General features: G+C 36.8%; 1 protein-coding gene across 2 annotated transcripts in view; it reads right to left on the reverse strand.

The window, feature by feature from the left end:
• Nucleotides 1-10,071: 10,071 nt before the first annotated feature.
• Nucleotides 10,072-21,769, reverse strand: part of IPMK (inositol polyphosphate multikinase) — a 67,570-nt gene continuing 55,872 nt past the window's right edge. For both annotated transcript variants that reach the window (XM_066242231.1, XM_066242230.1), the window contains exons 5-6: nucleotides 18,108-18,189; nucleotides 10,072-15,157 (exon numbers count right to left, since the gene is read on the reverse strand). In XM_066242231.1, the coding sequence (XP_066098328.1) occupies nucleotides 14,535-15,157; nucleotides 18,108-18,189 (705 nt within the window). In that variant the 3' untranslated portion in view covers nucleotides 10,072-14,534. The remainder of the gene's footprint in view (nucleotides 15,158-18,107; nucleotides 18,190-21,769) is intronic.

A 21,769-nucleotide genomic window follows, 5' to 3' on the forward strand; every position in this document is an offset into this window, starting at 1 on the left:
CAGATGTGGCCTTCCAAAGGCAATGAAGGTGAAGCTTCCACACTAGTCCAGTGTCTTTATAAGAGATACCAAAGAGCTCTCACTTCTCTGTCTCTCTTTCTCTCCTCACCCCGTGTGTGTGCGCGCATGTGTATGTGTGTGTGTGTGCGTGCAAGCTTACAACATTTTTCTCTTTTTTTGTGACAAAAACAGACAGAGACAGAAAGGGACAGACAGGGACAGACAGACAGGAAGGGAAAGATGAGAAGCATCAATTCTTCATTGCTGCTCTTTGTTGCAGCTCCTTAGTTGTTCATTGACTGCTTTCTCATATGTGCCTTGACCAGGGGGCCACAGCAAAGTGAGTGACCCCCTGACTCAAGCCAGCAAACTTGGCTCAAGCCAGCAACTTTAGGGCTCAAGCCAGAGACCATGGGGTCATGTCTATGATCCCATGCTCAAACTGTCTATGATCTCACGCTCAAGCTAGTGACCCCGCGCTCAAGCTGGTGAGCCCACACTCAAACTAGCGACCTTGGGGTTTTGAGCCTGAGTCCTCTACGTCCTAGTTCGATGCTCTATCCACTGCGCCACTGCCTGGGCAGGCTGTGCATGTACACAATTCTTGAAAGAGGTCAGACCAGAATCACCAGTCTTGGACTTCTGAGTGATGGTAGTTTCAGAACCAAGGACATCACCCATGTCCTATCTCTCTTATACTGTTTTCTGTCTACACCTGTAGGAGTGATGCAATGAGATTCCCCCTCTCCCCATGACAGGTTAAGTCAGATCTTTCACACATCACTCTAAGAAAATCATACTAATGGCAAAATAATAGAAGCAATACATGCACTGTATTATTTTATTTAATGCTCATAACAACCCTGTGTGGTAGGTATTTTTATTATCCCCAGCTTATGGTTAAGAAACAAATTCAGGAGGTCAAGTATTCACAAAGATAGTAAAAATTAGAGCCAGAATTGGAATTTAAATTAGACTTTTATTATTTTTATTCAATTTGACATCCATAATTACATGACAGTTTGCTAAAATTATTGTTTCTCTAAATAATTTTTCTGCAATAAAGCGCTGTGTTCTAGTAACACTAGCATAATTATGTGCATTTCACCACATATGGACACTGTTGGTTGAATGTAATTAATCTTGAGATATTGACTTCCTAAGAAGCCAGATAACAGGTGAAGTCTCCTGCAAAGACTGAGACTGGCTCCCCCATTGAACACTGCTTTCTGTCTTACCCTGGGAGTTACTGCCACCAATAGGAATGGAGCCCTGGAGGAGAATAATAGTCATGGAAAAATCACTGTCTTTGAGGGACTTTGCTAGGCATTCTGACAATATTTTAAAATTCAATTATTTACTTTTGAAAACAAAGTTTATCGCAGTTTTTTTTTCATTATTAATACTCAATAAGAAAATAAAGTCAAAAGAAAAAATTCACTTATTTTCCAATACCCAAAGATAACCATGGTCTTTTCTTTGTAAAGTTAATTGCAGTAAGTGTGGGAGCAAGTGGGCCAAGATCCTGACTCCCCCATCTCTGCTTCAAATTTATTAAGTATTGCCTAACCAGGTGCTGGCGCAGTGGATAAAGCATCGACCTGAGATGCTGAGGATCCAGGTTCGAAACCCTGAAGTCGCCAGCTTGAGCATGAACTCATAGACATGACCTCATGGTCGCTGGCTTGAGCAAGGAGTCACTGGTTCAGCTGGAGTCCCCCAGTAAAGGCACATATGAGAAAGCAGTCAATGAAAAACTAAAGTAGCACAACTATGAGTTGATGCTTCTCATTCCTCTCTCATCCTGTCTGTCTGTCCCTCTCTCTTTCTCGCTAAAAAAATCAACTAAACATATTGGCACTGCAGGTAAATTCTCATTTGAAAATATTGAATATATCATTAGTTTTTTAAATAAAAAATTTTAAAATTTATCACATAAACTTGTAATCTTTTCAATTTCAGCTTCTATTAAAACCATAAATATTTACTGATCTAGTGAGCCTATTGAAAAATCTAGTCTGAGTTCAGGAATTCTAATACAACTTGCTATCTACTTAAACAACACTAGGTGGTACTATGTGATTTATCTTTTCAACTCTAGTAAGAAACTGTGACTGTGTTTTCCTCTCTCGGAACTGTTAACAGTGAAAAAATTGCAAAAAGGCTTGAGGAAAATTTGATGGGGTGATAGAAAATTTTAAAACTGGACTGTGATGATGGCACACAAATTTAAATCACAAACATACTATAAAGCCTTGAAATATACCTGGATAAAACTGTGAAAAAAATGCTAAAATAAACATTTCCATACATGGTATGTCTTGAGAGCATTGTGCTTTATATATTCAGAAGAAAGTTCTCCACTTAGCTATAATTTAATATTTCAAATTCATTTGTATGATATTCTTTGACCATTGTACTTGTATACCTTTAATTTGCATCTTTTCTAAAAATCTCCATAATGCTGCAAGTAACTGACCAGTATAATTAAATACATAGTTAAAATCTTTATTCCTGGGTTATGTAGCACTGTATAGAAAGCAACAACCGAGTTATAGTTCTAGCCTTTCAACATCTTCTTTAACAGGCAGAACATCTTCATAAAGAGGAAGAGGAAGCCCACAATTTTTATTTAGATATTTCCAGCATTCAATTTGATTATAGATTTTTTCCACGATGAAACTCTATGGTACAGCATATTCACACTAACCCAGACATCCCTTGTTTGGGAAGTTAGAGAATTGGAAAGTAAGCAAATCTAGTGGAAGGTTAAAGCAAGAATGAACTCCTTCCTTATAGTAAGCTCTATGAACTTAGACTTAACCTCTGTGGGACTTGACCTAATTTGTACATTTGGAATTTAATTTTCTCAGAGATTTTGTGAGGATTGACTAGGTTTGACATCAGTAACATAGAAGGGAAAACATTTACTAAAACTGCCATAGCACTTATGCTTTTCAAAGAGTAGTTACCATAATTTATTCTAATAAAACCAAACCTCTGGGGTTTTCTGTGTGTTGTTTTTATTTTAACAAGAAAGAAAGAAAGAGATGAGAAGCATCAAGTTTTTGGTGCAGTACCTTAGTTGTTCATTGATTGCTTTGTCATATGTGCCTTGACGGGGGGACTCAAGCCTAGCCAGTTACCCCTTGCTTAAGCCACAGGCCTTGGGGTCATGTCTATGATCCCATGCTCAAAGCCAGTGACCTTGGGGTTTCAAACCTAAGTCCTCAGCATCCCAGGCCAATACTGTATCCATTGTGCCACAGCCTGGTCAGGCTAAATCTCTGTTCTTTATTTACAAGTACTATCTATTAAGAAAGAGGAAACAAACAGAGTCTGAAAGTCTTGGTCAGTGATATTAAGGTTACAATCTATCATAGACAAATAGCCTATTGGTTTTAATACTCAGCTATTGTAACTATTAAAATTCCTGGAGCTGAGATGGAGGGACTAAAGCCCTAAAGTTTAAGACAAGGGTGTTTAATATTCTATTCTAATTTGTTTGTGCACTGTAACCAAGTTTTTCAATCCCAAGCTTCCCCTAAAGCCCTTTGTGAGTAGTTTGAGAGGAAATCAAGGTAAAGAAGCTGAGTTCCACCCCTGGCTTTGTATGGAGCAGAAAGAGCAGCTGCAGAAACAAACAAGATTAAAGTGGTAGCAGGAAGACAAACTTGGAGCTAGTTCTTATTGAGCACAATCCTCTCTAGGATGTCGCAGAGGTTTTAGGAAGCACATTGAACTTCTTATATGTAATATGGGATAGACGGGTATGATCAATTATGTTTAGAACCCAAATTAAAAGAGTTAGATTATAGATGTAATATAATGTAAATTATTAATACAGTAGCTGGTGACACACACACACACACACACACACACATACTACATATATATAGTTGAACCTAATTATTCATAAATTCTATACTTGTGAATTCATCTATTCACTAAAATTTATTTATAGCCCCAAACAATATTTTTGCAGTCATTTGCAGACATGCACAGAGCAGCAAAAAATTCGAATCCCACAATGTATACATTCCTAACTGCAGCTGACTGTGGTCATGCTCTGCCTTCTTGTTTTTAGCTCTCATAATATAAATGTGTCTTTTGCAATTTATTTAGTGCTACATTTTTCATATTTTCATGTTTTTGTGATATTGTTGTTTAACATCTACCCCAACTGTGGTGCTGAACTGTTGTTGAGTGTACCTAAGTAAAGAAGGCACAGAGGCGACAACAAATAAACGAGTTGAATAAGCTTTGTTCAGGTATGAGTTATAGTGCTGTTGGCCATAATTTCAGTGTTAATGAAGCAATGATATATATTAACTAAGGTGTCTTTAAACAAATACACATTAAGGTACTGCAATATAACTCTGACACTGATCACCCTAGGTTAATATCAGATTCCATTGTTAAAGGGCACAATTCCCAACAACACAGCAGTTAATGCAGAAACAAGTTTGATAGCTCCAGGCCATCCACACTTCTGACCAACTGGCTACAAATTTGGGGGTTTCTATGACCCCCTCAGGTTCAATAATTCACTAGGATGATTCAGAGAACTCAGGGGAGTGCTACAGTATGATTACAGTTTTTATTATAAAGAAGAGATACATAGGGCAAGGTCTGGGCATGTGTGTGAATGAGAGGGAGAGGGAGGAAAGGAAGGTGAGAAAGAAAGAGAGAGGCCTAATTGGAGCAGGTTAACAGAGACCAGGATACCTGGAGATAAATGTAGGCATTTGCTGAAAAGGAACAAAGGGAATGGGGTGATAGGTGAAGGGGCAAGGAGGAAATCAGTAGGTGTAAGTAGGGGCATTACATGTATGGAAGATCTCACCTGTGTACTGATGAAAATAACAGCAGAGACGGACAAGTTCAAGTTTTAGGAGGAGGCAGAACTGCACCAGTGATTTTTAACATGTGAGAGCGTATCAGATCTGAGAGCAACAAAAGATGAGCTGACTTCATAGAGAAATTGACAACATTCATCCATTCTAACAGTAGAGAAGAAAAAAATGTATGGATCTAGAAGGAGGTAGATTGATTGAGAAGGAAGTAAATTTATTTTAATTTATTTCACTTTCTTAGTGAAAAAGTAAAATCATGAACGAATCGCTGAGAGAGGAGGCCTGGTGATCAGGTGGGAGAATGGTGAGTTGACTTGGGAAGTGTAGGATTGCCTTGACAGTGTTGAGAGACCCCACAGAGTTTGAAGTCACACATTTCTAGTGGCACCAGTTCGATGGCTGTACTGTATCTTTCTCTAATCATAACAGATATTGAGCTGGTGGAAACATTGAAGGTAATCGGTATTGGAAATTTTCCAGATGACTACAACATAGGGATCTGGGCTCGGGAGTCTGTGGTTGTATAGATGGGAGTGATCGTAATGAAAGACTCTGGAATCCAAGTTGTTTAAGAATGCAAATGAGGACATGAAGAGGATGGACAAAACAACGTTAGGATCAATGAACCAGAGTTCCTAGTGGAGGAATAAAAAGAAAAGTTGACCTTAAAGTTGTAGAGAGAGGGGGAACTGACCATATAGGAGGTAGTCAGACAGGGATAGCAATTTGTAATGTTGAGAGTGTGCTCATAACAATGAGTGATGGCTCAAGTGGGGGGTGGAAAACAACATCATAAGAAATGGAGTGGTCAGGGACTGAGAGGGCAAGGTGTTGGTGAATTCATTCATGTGTACACGGAAATCACAAAGAATTGCTTCAAAAACTCAGGTGGACATCATGACTGGGAGCCAGGTGCCCTATCTGACATCCCTTGAGGGGCTGTGAATAGATATGACTGCAATAAGGAAGGAAAGGAGGTACTATAATCCATAGGAGTTTGCTTTTGCTTTGTTCTGTTTAGGGAGAGAGGAAAAAAAATAACAATGATTCTGAAAATAGCTACAGAACACCTGTCACCTCCCCGCCTAAAGTCATTTAAGTATGGGAAGAAAACAATCACCAGTTACCTTCAATATCCTTTTTTGAAAATATAAGGAATTGTGCAATGCCATTTATAAAGACAACTATAAATAGTTTTAAAACATTGTTTGATACTTGATGTTATTTATAGATTTGTGGATGCTTCTGTTATCCTCTATTTACGGCTTAATTCAAATATATACCATATTTAAACAATCAAGTTCTTGATCCCTTTTGTAAAAGCAAGGTCTCTACAAAAGCTATAAAGGAAAAATAAAAAACAGCCAGGAAAAGCTACACAGTATATATTTGTGAAATTACTGAGCACGTCTGATTAATCATCCTACTTGAGGTTTACACAGAATTACCATAGAACTAGAAATGAGAAATTACAGATAAACCCACAGACTGCTTCGGATAAATTCAGTTCAGCATGCTAGATGCTTTCATTCTCTAAAGACTTACTAATTTTATTTTCCCAAATAAATATATTCAGAACAAATTAAGAGAGTAAAAACCACAATTGTATCCCCCATGGAGAAAACAGATGGGAAATGTATAGGTGTAGTAATAAAGTATTAGTTTTATTCTAGCTGGGTTTGTTGCTAATATTTCACGATGTAAATTCAAGTAACTAGGAGTCAATTGAATAGGCACAGACACTCATAGCAAGCTAAACAACATAGACTTTAATTCACTCATGGTTAAGACGAGTGGCCGGCTAAGTCTAGATCCTCACTGCGATGGAGCCAAAAAAAAATCTTGCTTGGAGGCAGAGTGCTTCCCGGCAGTTGCCAAGGGGTCTCGGTGGGCAACGTGGAGTCTGTATTGGAGTCTCAGGAGACTGCCTTGATCTTCACCCCAGCTACTTTGATCTGATTTGGCCACTCGTCACATCGTAGGGTTACATTATCACACTTCAACAATACGTCGCACATGGGCTTGATAAGGTTGACAGATGGAGTTATCAGAAGTGGGAGTAAACCCGTTACATCTTTGTAAATGGGCTTTAACATAAAATATATTTCATCACATTAATTTACACATGGTATTCGCACCCAGTTGAAACATATGGAGTTATCTCAAAAGGACATAACTGGTTACACCAAACTCACTCTCAGTTTCCTTTTAACATTTTATATTAATTTGATTTTATGTTTACTATAATAGGAAAGGGAAATTATGAAGTAAACAAAAAACCTTCCTATGAATTTTCACCCTCATTGGTGTATTGTATACAAATAATAGGGAAAAAATAGTAGGGAGAAAATTACAATAAATGAATTAATGTGAAATTCTGATATAGAAAAACTAAAATCCAGCTAAACTGACAATAAAACAGCATATTCATGTTCAAATACTATTTTAGAATTAAGTGGCCATGTACCTAAAAACTGAGCTCAAACTACTAGTTCAGTGAAAAGATGCTTTAACATCAGTTGGTGGAAAGTACATGGTTTTGCATAGTTTGTTATAAAAATGTGTTTGTATACACTTGGAAGAAAATCACTGACACTCAAGTTACTACCAAGAAAGCGCATGAATAAAACAAGATACTAAACCACTCCCTAGATTATAAAAACATAGTAACATAAATTGAAGATGGCAACACTGTGAAACTACTCAGTGAGTTCTACCCATGGAAGGGAAGGAGTGGAAAAATGGATGAATTTTTTGAGAAGCATGAGATTTTTAAATTTGCATATGCTGCTTGACCTGCTGTCTCTGTTCCGATAATAAAATATCCACATTGTCCACCTGATTAAACCATGGCAGCCATGACAAGCCAAGGCTCAATTTCCTGATGCTCTATTTGAACTTGTGTGAAATTGGACATATTGTTGATGGCATTGTGTCCTCCCACAGACTGGATTGGGCAATAATAGTGGCAAACTTGACTCAAACATGGTTAAAACCCATTTGCATGTTCTAGAGTCTTCCCTTGGACCTCTACTAGCACTGAGAAAATGCTTGGGCCAGTTGGCAGAAAGGATACCAGGCACATCATCCCAGACCCCTCGATTAACACCCCATCCCCTCAGTCAGACCTTCCAGCTCTCTGCAGAGACACGAGTGAGTCCAGCCAAGATTCCAAATGATTTGCAGATCCACACAAATAATAAAGGACTTTGTTTAAGCCACTAATATTTTGGGGTGTTACACAGCATCAATTGCTGAGAGTGGTCAGGCTAGCCCATTATTTAGATTGTCCTCACTGTCCATGACATAACCTACATGGGTTAGGGTCAACCATAACAGGGAGTAGAAAATGGAAGCTAAGACAAGAACGAGAATATTAATTGAACTATATCCAAGCTATATAAGCTATTAATTAAGCCTATTTATCATGTTTACACTCTTCAAAATATGAGTTGATAGTCTTCCACAGACTAGTAAGTGTCCACATAACGCTTCTATAGATTTGACTTAAAACATTTCAGAGTACCCAAACCATGTCATTTGTGGCAGAAGGAAGGTTTAAGGCCTGTTATATCTTAGAAATTTTTCTCCCAATTGGTAGTATTATCTTGAGCCATTGCTGGCTATATTCTCTCATATTCTAAACCCATTTCTTCCTTCACACTCTCTTCCTGGCTTTCCAACAGCTCTGACTGAATCAAAGTGATTCCAACTTCTACTGCAAACCCCACTCCCCAAAAATGTTGTCAAGATCTCCTATTCAAAGTGTGGGTTGATGAATAAGGAGCACCATGGACCCCAACGAGGCCTGCTGAAGCAGAATCTGCACTTTTAATGAAATCCCCCCATGATTATTTCCATGGCAGTGGGATTCCCTGTTATTTTCAGGAGTTAGGCAGCCACAGTGGTGGGACTCAAATAATTTAACTGGTTCTCTGCCCTAATGATCATTTTAAGTATAAAAAAATCAATATTCCGATAGTTTATTATTTCATGCATTTAATAATTAAATAAGAATAAAAGAAGTACACAAAACTAGGTTATAAGAGTTTTAAAATATTAGTGAAAAAATATTAAATATTCGGCAAAAAAAAAAAAATACAAGTTGTCACCCCGACTGGCACTTTGTTAGTTTACTGAAGTAACAAATGTGAGGGAATTAAAATGTAGTATTTCACCAAAGGTATAATAAGTTTTATGAAATGAATAAATATAACAAGCACAGTTCCATCAAATTCTTTTCACTAATGGATAAACATTACTATGGGCGCTTAGAATATGCTGTTGCACAGATGAACATTAAAAAACGAATGTAAATTTGTGATTTTCACATTGGGCAGCTGCCCGGGCACCCACCTTTGAGAGAACCCTGATTACAAGTGCCATTTTAACAACTGGTTCGCCTAACTCAACAAAAAACTAGGTATCGGGTTCTGCCAAACTGGTGCAAACTGGCTTAATTCCACCACTGGTCAGCCAGTCTTAAGAAAAACTACTACATGATTTATTGCTCCTCTCCACAGTGCACAGCAGCAGACACAAAAGAGGAAAGCTGTACAACCTTCTGGACCCTTGACTCACAAATGCATGAGGTTGTGAATGACACACCCTCTTCCTCCTTTTGTACACTATCAGACTGACTACTTTTTCATGCCCTGCTGTATATTTGTAAGTCAGTCACAGCCCCAACAACATTTTATCCCACATTTAGATGTTTTTCTTCTTTCTACCAGACAGTGTATATCTCCAGGACAGGTACTGACTCTTTTAACTTTTTAAAATCTCCAAACCAAATACAGGCCCAGTCAAGTGTAAGATTTCAACAGTGCCCATTTTCATTAATGAAGGAAAAAGATTACTTGGTTACCAATTAATTCATGAAATTTCAAATACATGTAAAAATATCTACTTTTGAGGTTTTAAAATTAGAATATATATTTTCACAGCCAAATCAATTTGTTTCTCCTAGTCCACTTCTGTTAAGGTTGATCCAAAGATTCCAGTCCATATTGTAGAAAAATATTCATATAAATGTTTACATACTTTTTCATTTCCAATGCACATGCTTCTATTAACATTCTGTCTTAATCATCTTTGAATCCCTAATGATTCTTATAGTTTCTGGTACCTAGTATGCACTCAAATATTTGAATGAATAAATTATTTTTAAACCACCATGAATTTGTTAGCCCATTACAATTAAAGAAAAAAGAGCTCCAATGCAAAACATTTTAATAGGTTGTCAAATATACAGTTATTAGAATGACCTAAATATCGCTTATAAAAATCGGTATATCACATTAGATTCTATAAAATAAAATCACACATCGACAATAACCCCTGCAGTCCAAGGATAACCCCCCATCAATGGAACAAATTACAAACACATTAAAAAAGATACATTTAAACCAAAGTAACGTTAACTAAATACATTCATTCATCAAGTACAATAAACTTAGCATAGTCACTAATAACAATTTTAGGTGCAATTTCACATGCTTCCATAAGTCTTCCAGTACAGCTCCCATAGTAAAGTGTCTTTGTGCACACCATTTTCATTTATATGCAGGTGCATCATACATCATATTTAAGACCATTTTACTTCATAATTAAACTTAATATATACTGTAAGTGAACACCAGGCCAAAATTTAACTCCAATAATAAGTTTAAAAATTAAAAAAAAAAATCTTGAAAGTATATTCTAATTTGATTAATCACATGGATACTCTTTCCTCTTCCTAGATGGTATCAAAATAATAATTGAACTATTAACTCCCCAAGAAAGGAAACTCCAATCTTCCTAAAATATTAACAAACATTTTAAGGAACAGTAAAATCATTCTGTAAGTCAAAAAGTAATTTCATATTCATTGCCAAATTTAAAATACCAGTGATTTGAAGATAAGATTGAGGCCTATAACATTTGTACTAAATTACAATATAAAATACAATGTAAAAAATGTGCAGTAATTCGCTTGTGAAAATATAATGGAATGTTTTTCACAGTAATGCTACATTAAAACACTACTCTGACAGTCTAAGTAAACGTACCTTTACTAGCAAGAAACATGAAAAATTAAGGCCTTTTTATGTTACCTATAATTACTGAACCCAAAGTCAAATAGAGGTTATAATGCTATAAAGTATTATTTTCAACCTCTCTAACATTGTTAGTTGCTTCATCTCAACTCAGTAACTATTCCCTTATCTTTACACAAGCTCAAATGCTAGTTAACTTTATCACCTTGAAATAAATACTTCTCTATTTCTATTTTAAGTCAGCCCCCAACCCAACCCTATCTAGACATAATGCTGTAAATAGTAGGGCTTTGTCTAATTGGTTCACAACTGTATATTCAGGGACTAAAACTGCTTGGCACATGGTGGATACCCAGTAAATATTTTTGAATGAACCAAGAGGCAATTCTACTCGTTTTTCCAAAGTAATAACAGACAATTCACCTCTTTACATGACCAAATTAACAATTTTTTAAAAGAAATTGATGTCTACGCTATGATAACATAGAGTGTAAATGGAAGGGCAACTGACGCTACACATATATCAAATAAAGGTTAAAGGCACTGGATCAGAAAGATTATTACAAAGCCTTGTAAACAATTATTAAAGCAAATCAAGTTTTAAAGTATCAAATGTCAAACTGCTATGAGAAAACAGTATTAAAATGACAATGCTTTAAAATAGTGGACAAAATTTCTGTAATTTCCCAAAATTCTTACATTGTTTTACTATTTTCTTTCATCCTACATCTTCCAAATTCTAGAAACAAATGTTTTCAGCTGCATGAAACAAGAAAAATGCAACTGAAATATCACTGAAAATTAATTCCTTTTTCTTATGTTACAAATTTGATAGATGTTATAGAAATGATATGAGAACATCTGGAAAATCATAAATAGTAAATTATACTCAATCAAAATCAGAAAAAAAAATAGTTCTTATTCAGTTGAACACAATCTAAAGCCCCAAAATAGCAAATTGTAGTGTAAGAGGCATAGTAAGAACAATCTTTCTGGACACATAAGAATAATGAACACTGAGTTGAAAATACCACAAACTCCACATTACAGTTATTTAATATACACATTTTCACAATTGTTTCTTGAAAAACTATTTAGATAAAATATTTAGCATTTATCATCTATTATTTATTTAAATCTATGCAACTTTCATCCATATTAAAATATCAATTAATGTAAATATTATAAAACTATTATACAATTTAAATTCTTATTAATGTGTTATTTACTCTCCATAATTTCTTAAAAGTTCTTTTTATGAGTGCACTCCATAAGAAACACACTAAAACCATTATTTGTGTTTCCTAGCGGGAAAAAAAGTTGAACATCCTATTAACTCAAACAATAATCTTAAGCTAACTTCTTAAACATTTACATGTTTAAACATACTTGGTGAATGGTGATCATTCTATTTCCACAGTGGTAAATTTCAGCATAATGCTAAAGGTCTGCACTAGATAATAAAATAGTCACATGTAGATTACATAAACAGACACTTATTCTGTTACATGTAAGTTTACTTATAAAGTAACATAAAATAAGCATTGGATAACAGTGATAAAAAATGTAAACAAAAAATTAAATGTTAATCCCTTCCCTGAAAAACAAAAGATAAAAGCACTTCCTGTTTTATTAAAATAAAACATGAACTATTTTATCAAAAAGATAAGACACTGATATTACAAAGCTGTATTTCCAAATATGGATAAAGATAATCTGGAACAGCTGACTCATATTTTATTGAGTTAAAATGTGCAAAAACACCTGATAATACTTAAATGTATTAAATTATTTAGGCTGATATCATCACCTACAAAAAAAAAGGTTCTTGTTTTGTTCAGATTTAAGTGTCTAATTATCTGAACTTAAGATTTATTGAAGCACTATCCAAATAACACCAACAAAAGTCTATATTGTAGGAGAAATCAACTAAAACTAAAAAAATTCTATTAGTTATGACTTGAAATTCATCTCCATAAAAAAAAGCAAAAGCCAATACCTATTTAGGCAGTAAAGAAAAATATGAAACTATAGAAAACTTACAATGACTAAATAAAAATTAAAAACAAATTTTACTATAACAAAATGCCTATGAATTTTAAGGTTATTCAGATTTAATAGATTTATTAAGCATAGAATCCACAGAGCATTTGGTACCTGTATTTGTGATCAGATATTTGCAAAGTACCCTCAGAGAGGGTTGGGAAGGTGACATAAACATAAAATTCTGACACTTTCCTCCACACCAAAACAAGGTGCTTGGATTTAAAAAGTTTAATTTGTAATTCTAGGGGAAGAAGAGGAGACTAACAATTCTCAACTCTAAAAGTTTCCAAGAATATGGCAAAACTATTAAATACTAAGATACTTCATTAGTGAATCAAAATGCAAGCCATGAGATCATAAACATCTAACATATTTGCAAATTTAATTTTATAGTTTTAAATGTTTTCAATAAATGGTTGTTTTTTATAAGGTGGTGAATGTGAAACACAGAATCTAATATATCCAGGAAAAATAGGATTGCCCACCTCACCTCCATGAAATAAATCATAATTTCTCTCTTGAATATAAAACTATTTCAAAAGTGAAATAGAAGTGCGGATTTAGATATGTACCACTCTCTATGATGTACTAATTTACACAGTACTTTTTATATCACTCACATTGGATGTTGTCCTTCACTGCTTATTAGAATTCTGAGAAACACCTTTTCTAGCAACATATTTATATACTACTGCCTAACTAGATGGACACATAAAAATATGGGAATTTTAAAAATATTTTTAAAGAAAAAATAAAACAAACATTCAATCATCTACCTTTCAGAAGCTGCAGTTAGAAGTATTATACAGTTTATAACACTTTTCACAATGTGGTAAATATATATTCCAATTTGCCCCAAAGTGAAACATTATAAAAGGAAATATGTTGTTCCCTCCAAATAACTTCTCTCTCTTTTCCCTGGCAAGATAAATTATCAAGATTTTTTATTATTATCCATTCCAATTATCTTTTACATGAAGTATAACATGTTGAAATATGAATATAAATGAAAATTAAAGGAAAAATCTGCTTTTGGAATTCAAAATCATTTCACTAAGAAGCACCTTTTGATATGCTGGTCTAAACTTTAATATAAAACTTAAACAGTACTTATTTCTGAAGTAGAATGTTCTCCAGTTTTAGGAACTTCATATAGCAATACTAAGGACATCAACCTGTGCTTTCTAGACTTTTGAAAGTGTTATCATAATGTAATGAGTTTAGATATGGCTCATGGTCAAGCTTAATGTGGACAGAGATTTCATGATAAACTGGCTATAGAAAACTCAAGTCTCAATGACTGAATAATGGTTTGCATTTTGCTTGAGCCAAACAGACATTTAACCATGTACCACCACATTCCCTGCTCAACATTCCAAAGTTTCTTTATTCTTCAGTTTTCTAATGAACAAATAATTAGTTTTCCTGAGTAAGATTATAAAAAAGTTACCCTTCTACCAAAAGTATAAAAAAACAAATGAAATGTAGACTCACAATATAAATTTTTTACATAGCATTACAAGTGCAGAGATATTAACTGCTGCTCTTCACAATGATTGCCCCACCCCTTCAAAAGACTGCAGCAAAAGATTCACATGTCTAAAATACTCTGCAGTACAGTAATCAAATGCTTCAGCCCATAAACATATCCCTCATCTATTGTGTTGCTAGGGAAAACATGAGCAAAATCTATCATTCGCACTTCTACTTCCGCAATCTCTTGGCAACCAGTGGGAAGATGGTAGAAAACTTTTTCCAGTTGGGAAAGTACATTTCCATTTAAATGTTCCTGTGACAAACTTTTCCACCCATTGTCTTGCTCTATATTTTCAACTTTCAATGAAGTCTGACTGTGATGCTTTTTTGAATACATTTTTCTATGACGAGCATACATCTTGGAGAAGCTTCTGCCTACTGAAGCTTCTATTTTTCCATTCATTGTGGAACTTAACATTCGAAAGTTATTATTGTACTCCAGTACATCTGCATCTGAGAGTTGTCTTTTGGACAAAAACTTTTCTGCCAAAGTTCTGTCATTTGATTTTGTAGTAATTGGTTGAGATGAACCTTCATAAACAAACAGTAATGAACTTGCATAAAAGTTAAGCTGCTTCTGGCTTTCAAACCACTGAAGAATACTTTCAATCTTCTGAATACTGGCGGCAACAGCATCCTTTCTTACGCAGAATCCATTATGAAAAAACCTGGAAACTCCTATAAAAAGGAAAACGTAATATTCTTGTAATATATTTTTATTATTCTATGATTATAAAACAGCTACCACTTGGGAAGTAAACTTATCTTAGATACAATTCTTCTAACAACTCTTGTGATTAACTAAACAGGTAAGAATTCTAGTCAGACAACGAACCCTGGACCTCAACTATACTTCTGGTAAAGATGCTCTTACTAAAAAACATCTAATGACACTTATATGAAGTGAAATACCCTATATACACAGAACTATTTATTACAGATAGACTGGTAGTTTAATTCTCCCTGCACATATTCTCTCTTTTTTTTTTTTTTTTTTTTTTTTTTTTTACAGAAACAGAGTGAGTCAGAGAGAGGGATAGACAGGGACAGACAGGAACGGAGAGAGATGAGAAGCATCAATCATTAGTTTTTCATTGCGCGTTGCAACACCTTAGTTGTTCATTGATTGCTTTCTCATATGTGCCTTGCCGTGGGCCTTCAGCAGACTGAGTAATCCCTTGCTGGAGCCAGAGACCTTGGGTTTACGCTGGTGGGCTTTTTTCTCAAACCAGATGAGCCCGCGCTCAAGCTGGCGACCTCGGGGTCTCAAACCTGGGTCTTCTGCATCCCAGTACGACGCTCTATCCACTGCGCCACCGCCCGGTCAGGCTGCACATATTCTCTTAAAAAATGTATCCCAGGCCTGACCAGGCAGTGGCGCAGTGGATAGAGCATCGGACTGGGATGCAGAGGACCCAGGTTCGAGACCCCGAGGTCACGAGCCTGAGCACAGGCTCATCTGGTTTGAGCAAAAGCCCATCAGCTTGAACCCAACCAAGGTCACTGGCTCCAGCAAGGGGTTACTTGGTCTGCTGAAGGCCCACGGTCAAGGCACATATGAGAAAGCAATCAATGAACAACTAAGGTGTCGCAACATGCAATGGAAAACTAATGATTGATGCTTCTCATCTCTCTCCATTCCTGTCTGTCTGTCCCTGTCTATCCCTCTCTCTGACTCACTCCCTGTCTCAGAAAAAAGAAAAAAAAATGTATCCCAGCCTGACCTGTGGTGGCGCAGTGGATAAAGCGTCGACCTGGAAATGCTGAGGTCTTTGGTTCGAAAACCTGGGCTTGCCTGGTCAAGGCACATATGGGAGTTGATGCTTCCAGCTCCTCCCCCCTGTCTCTCTCCTCTCTCCCTCTCTCTCTCTCTCTCTCTCTCTCTCTCTCTCTCCCCTCTCTAAAAATGAATAAATAAAATTTAAAAAAAAATGTATCCCAAGATTTGCTTCAGTTGCTACTGTGAGGGATTTTATAGAATAATTTGTTTGTTAGAATCACATGTAAGAGCTAATCTAAAACCTAGAGTCAAATCATAAAACCTAGAGTCAAATCATAATGATTTTTAATAGCCCATTACCAAAATACAAATCATAACTGTACTATGTATTTCCTGTTCTCAATAATATTGATTAAATCAGTCTTTTCACAGAAGTTAAGCTCACTGTGGGGATTAGCATTACTCCAGTTTGAGTATATTACCCAAAATTGAGATTTTTAAATGTTTCAATCTGTCAGACTATTAGGCCTCTTTTAAAATAATTTAAGTCTATTTTATCATATTTGAAAATTCATGGGTATACATGGTTTGATTTCTGCCTTTAAATACTTTGTTCCCCCACTCTGAGACAGAAATTGCTAAAAACACACACATTCAGATTAATTTGGGAAATATTTTAATAAAGAGCCAATTTGTATATTATCTTGCTATTAGCCAACAGAAATACTAATTTTTAAGATCTCACTGTGGATGCCTGTTTCTACACATAAAATAAAAATTTGTATTCACACTCTTTACACAACACATAACCTGTTTGCCACCTTAGGTAGAACTAAGAATAAACTTCCAACAGAATATTATTTCCAGAAATCTAGGATACCATCGCTTTTATCTTGTCCAAAAAATACTTTAGAAGCATATAGGTTAACAGAATTTTTATTTAAACTACTTAAAAATATTTTTTTTACTACTTATTGTTTTTTAGAGGGGGGACAGGGTAAGAAGAAGAGAGAGGGGGAGGGGAAAGGGAGAGAGTGACAGAAACATTGATTTCATTGGACCACATATATATACAGTCAATGGTTGATTCTTGTTATGTGCCCTGACTGACGGGTATTGAACTGGCAACCTTGGCATATCAGGACAATGAACTAGCTGGCTGGAGCCATTTTAAACTACTTTTAACGTCACTTGTTCATTCATAATGTATGTAAGTTCTAGAAACTAATAATATACAACTACACAAGGGAAATTAAAATAAAAATAAATTACATTCTACAACATACACTGTAAAGTCTCTTATGTAATAAGCAGTTTTAATATACTATGATCTATATACTGTGATTTTAAAGAGAACTTCTAATTCTAATACAGTGGTACCTTGAGATACGAATTTAATTCGTTCTGTAACTGAGCTCATCAGTCAGTGAACTCATGTATCAAACTGCCGATACTGGACCTGTGCATCAACACGCCAACTAGTGGCAGCTTCCCAAATCACGACTCGTATCTCGGAATTTTGCTTGGATCTCAAACAAAAATACAGACTGAGTCGCAGCTCATATCTTAAAAAAAAAATTCGTATGTTGGTCTGTTCATATCTCAAGGTGGTACCATTATACTTGGGCAAGATGGTTGGTTCACAGATGTTCATTTTTATTTAAGTGTACAGTTTTAATAAATAAAGAAATAAATGAAAATATAAGATGACCATTCATGGACCTATGGCTTTGTTGTATCATGAACCAGGGATTATAATTAAGCCAATTCTGTGAATCTAAAATTCATTTTTTTTTAGTTTATTTATTGTGAATTATACAAAAGAGAATTCAAACCAAAATCACTTTAGAATTATTTTCATAATTATGCAGTAATAAAAGGATTGAAATACAGTTTTCAAATCCTTACCATCCTTTAGAGTTTCTTTTGTTAAGCTTCTTCCATAGTGCTGGTTTTGTGTCTCATAGCTATCAGAATGAACATGATAAACCTGTCACAAAAAGCAGTGAATATTAAAAAGTGAGTACCCCTTGACCATGTGGAATTAATCTCAGCAATGGTTAAAGATAGGAAGATCTATTCATATGACTTATTCTAATACATTTAAGACAAAAAAAATGATGTTACATTAACAGATTCTGAAAAGGCAGTTAACAAATTTACATACACTATTGATGAAAACTTTAAAAGGAGAGATGGGCATTTCCAATATGAAAAATGACCTTGATCTACCAAAGGTTATCCTCTAGTTTAAAATGGAAATAATGAAGCATCTGTCCTAAAATACAAGAAGCTTCCCAAAAAAGAATTCTACCACAATGTCTTTTATCATTACTACTATCTAATATTGTTCTGGATGCAGTCTCTAGGAAATGCAAATAGACAAGAGAAAGAAAGTAGAGGTATAATAATATGGAAAGGAGAAGATAAATTATCACTCCTTATATTTCTATTTATTTATGCATTTCATTCATTGGTTGATTCCTGTATGTGCCTTGACTGGGGATCAAACCTGCAACCATGGAGTACTGAGATGATGCTCTAACCAACTGAGCTCCTCAGCCAGTGCCACTTTTTATTGATAATGGCTATATACTAAAAAATCAACTGAAAAACTAATACACACAATAAAAATGTGAAATGGTGACTGAATACAAATTAGTAAAAAAAAAAAAAAGCTTTGCTATAATCAAACAACAGGATAGAAACAAAAGAAATAATGCAATATAAAAGAAATAAAACAGTAATAAACTAAATAAAGGTACGGTTTATACAGACACATTTAACAAATCCAAAGATATACACTCAAACACATACTAATGGTCTCAGAGAGGAAAACTCAACATAAAAGATTATTAATTCTATTTAAATTAATCCACAACTAAAATGAAATTATAATAAAAAAACTTTTATAACCATATAAGCTAATCTAAAGTTCATGTAGAAAAGCAAGAATAGCTAGGAAAAATCAAAGTAAGACTACAAGATATTAAAACATACTTCATTTATATTTCTTCAACTTAATTGAGGAATAAATGACAAATATGATTGTCCATATTTAAAGTGTACAGTGTGATTATTTCGTATACATATACACTGTGGAAAGCTTCCCAAGGTCAAGATTGTAAGGTCAGTGGGCAATGGGGAAGGTCACGGTGAGGAACCAGACCCAGGAACTTTGGCTAGAACTGCCCACACTCATGCACACCAAAAGAAACTTCCCAAAAGTCCTTTGGAAAAGAGCTATTGTCGGTCAGCCAGTGAGATTTCAGAACGTCATATCAACTCGCCTCCACCCTAGACAACCCTTTAAATATCCCCCACGTGGTTTCATTTATGCAACTTCTCTGGCCTCTGTCTCCCCAACCAGAGAACCTCGTCAGGCGGGATGCGCTGTACTAAATAAAGCTTTTGCTTATCCACACTTCGTGACTACACCCTTCCTTCTTCTTTGACAGGGAAAAATACCTTACATTTGGTGTCAAAACCCGGGAGGAGTTGAAGTCTGCAAGGGCCACTTCTCGACCCTTCCCTTCTGAGGAAGAACCAGGATCTCTAACTTTCCAACCACTTCGGCAAACGGTGCGGTAAGTCCCCTGCCTCCAGCCTCCCCTCAGTTCTTTCCGCCGAGACTCCTGTCCGTAATCGCAGCTGTGTCAGGGACCTCTTTTCCATTCTGAGTGCGTTTGTGCCCGTGGAGACGTCCGAGCACATCCACTTTACCTAACTGTCTGGTGGCCAGAGCTTGAGTTGCAGGATGCCAATTCTCATCTCTAACCACTCCGAGGACTGAGGGTGGCCATAGAGGCACAGGAATCTAAACCTAATCCAAAACACTCCTGGAGTTGCCTTATCTGAAATCTCCCCCTCCCTAAAGAAGAAACTGTTCTTCTCCACTGTGGCCAGGCCACAGAACCCACTGGATAATCGAACCAGGTGGCCTCCTGAAGGGACTTTCAGTTTTAACATCCTCACCAATTTAACTATTGCCAAAAGAACTGGTTGGAGATCCCTTACATTCAGGGCTTCTAGAATTTGCTAATTTCTAAGCTGCCTGCTACACGGCCCAGGCCCTTTTTGGCCAGAGAAACCTCAGTTAAACCCTCCACTCCTGATCTTTCCTCCTTCGCCTGACCCCCAACTCTCTCCTCCTCCTGCCTCACCACTGGGGGTGCCCCTCTCTCGGGACCCCTTTCTGGTCCCTCTGCGGACCTCTTCACTCGGGTCTCTTCCCTCCAGGAGCTACTTGCCCACCCTTCGCAGGATCCTGTTTCTCATTCACCTGCAAATACCAGTCTCTCTTTCTCCTCCCCTGCTGGCCAGGAGCCCCTCCCTTTTCCACTATGTTCTTAAACCCCTCCTCCACCAGGCATTGGCCTTCATGCAGGTTTGTAGGGATCCTGACCCCACGGCCCAACCCCAATCTTCTTGCAGGAAGGCCCGGCCCTGTCCTGCCTCTGGCTCCAGCTTTCCGGCCGGATCTGGGTGCCAGACTCCCCAGAAGCCACCCTCCTCTTATTCTCACCCCCAAACCCCTATCCAAGACCTGTGAACATAGCATTTAAAGTTTTTAATGGTCACAACTAGTAGAAAAATGCCAAGACTGTTCGCCAGGCCTGCATGCAGCAGAAGGTAACTCTCCAAACCCAGGCTCCTGTGGCAGCTCTGAGGCTGGCAGAGCAACAGGGGCAAGGGACAGGAGGTGCCCAACCTGAGTCTAGGCCACAAAGAGGATCCCCACCAGGAGCTTGTTTTAAATGTGGCAAGGAGGGTCACTGGTCCCAACAGTGCCCCTGCCCCAGGTGCAAGCAGCCTGGTCACTGGCAGAGCAATTGCCCCTTTGAGCAACAGGCTTTTCCTTAATGGCTCTATGTGAAGGACAAGCCACCCAAATGGAAGGCCAAACCAGCCAGGTGGGCCCACCACTCGAACTCCTCGGCCTCATGGACGACTGACGCAACCCGGACTTGAAGAATCTCATCACACTCGCCAAGCCCAGGGTAATGCTGCAGGAACGGGTTAAGTCCATCTCATTTCTTGTGGACACGGGGGCTACTTCTCTGTTTTTCCATCACACTCTGGACCTCTAGTTCCCTCACAGGTCTCGGTTATGAAAGTGGACAGGACCCCTTCCTTTTCCCTTCGTACTGTACTAAATATAGTATGTGCACTATATTTGCTTATTGACACTTCATGGCTATGCCCTTCCTTCTTCCTCGGTGGGGAAAATACCTTACAAAGATAACTAACACACCTATTACCTCTCATATGGTTTTCTCTGTGTGTGGTATAAACGGTTAAAATCTACTCTCAGCCAATTTCAAGTGTTGGGCAGATAAAATATATTATGCTAACTCTGTTAAAGATGGCGCTGCCCACATGGAAGCCCGTTCGTTGCCCAGGTGATATTAATGTGTGTTGGAGGTGGGCTGTGGGCAGGCAGGATCCTTGTAGCCTGGGGCTTGGTTTTAGGACTAAGCCTTTCCCACCCTTTTTGATGTGGGGTGGTGCAATCCCATCATGCCTCAGACAAATGACTTTGTATTAGAGATTTCCCTATTTAGTATATT

This window comes from Saccopteryx bilineata, chromosome 9 (genome assembly GCF_036850765.1).
Source record: "Saccopteryx bilineata isolate mSacBil1 chromosome 9, mSacBil1_pri_phased_curated, whole genome shotgun sequence".
NCBI lineage: Eukaryota > Metazoa > Chordata > Mammalia > Chiroptera > Emballonuridae > Saccopteryx > Saccopteryx bilineata.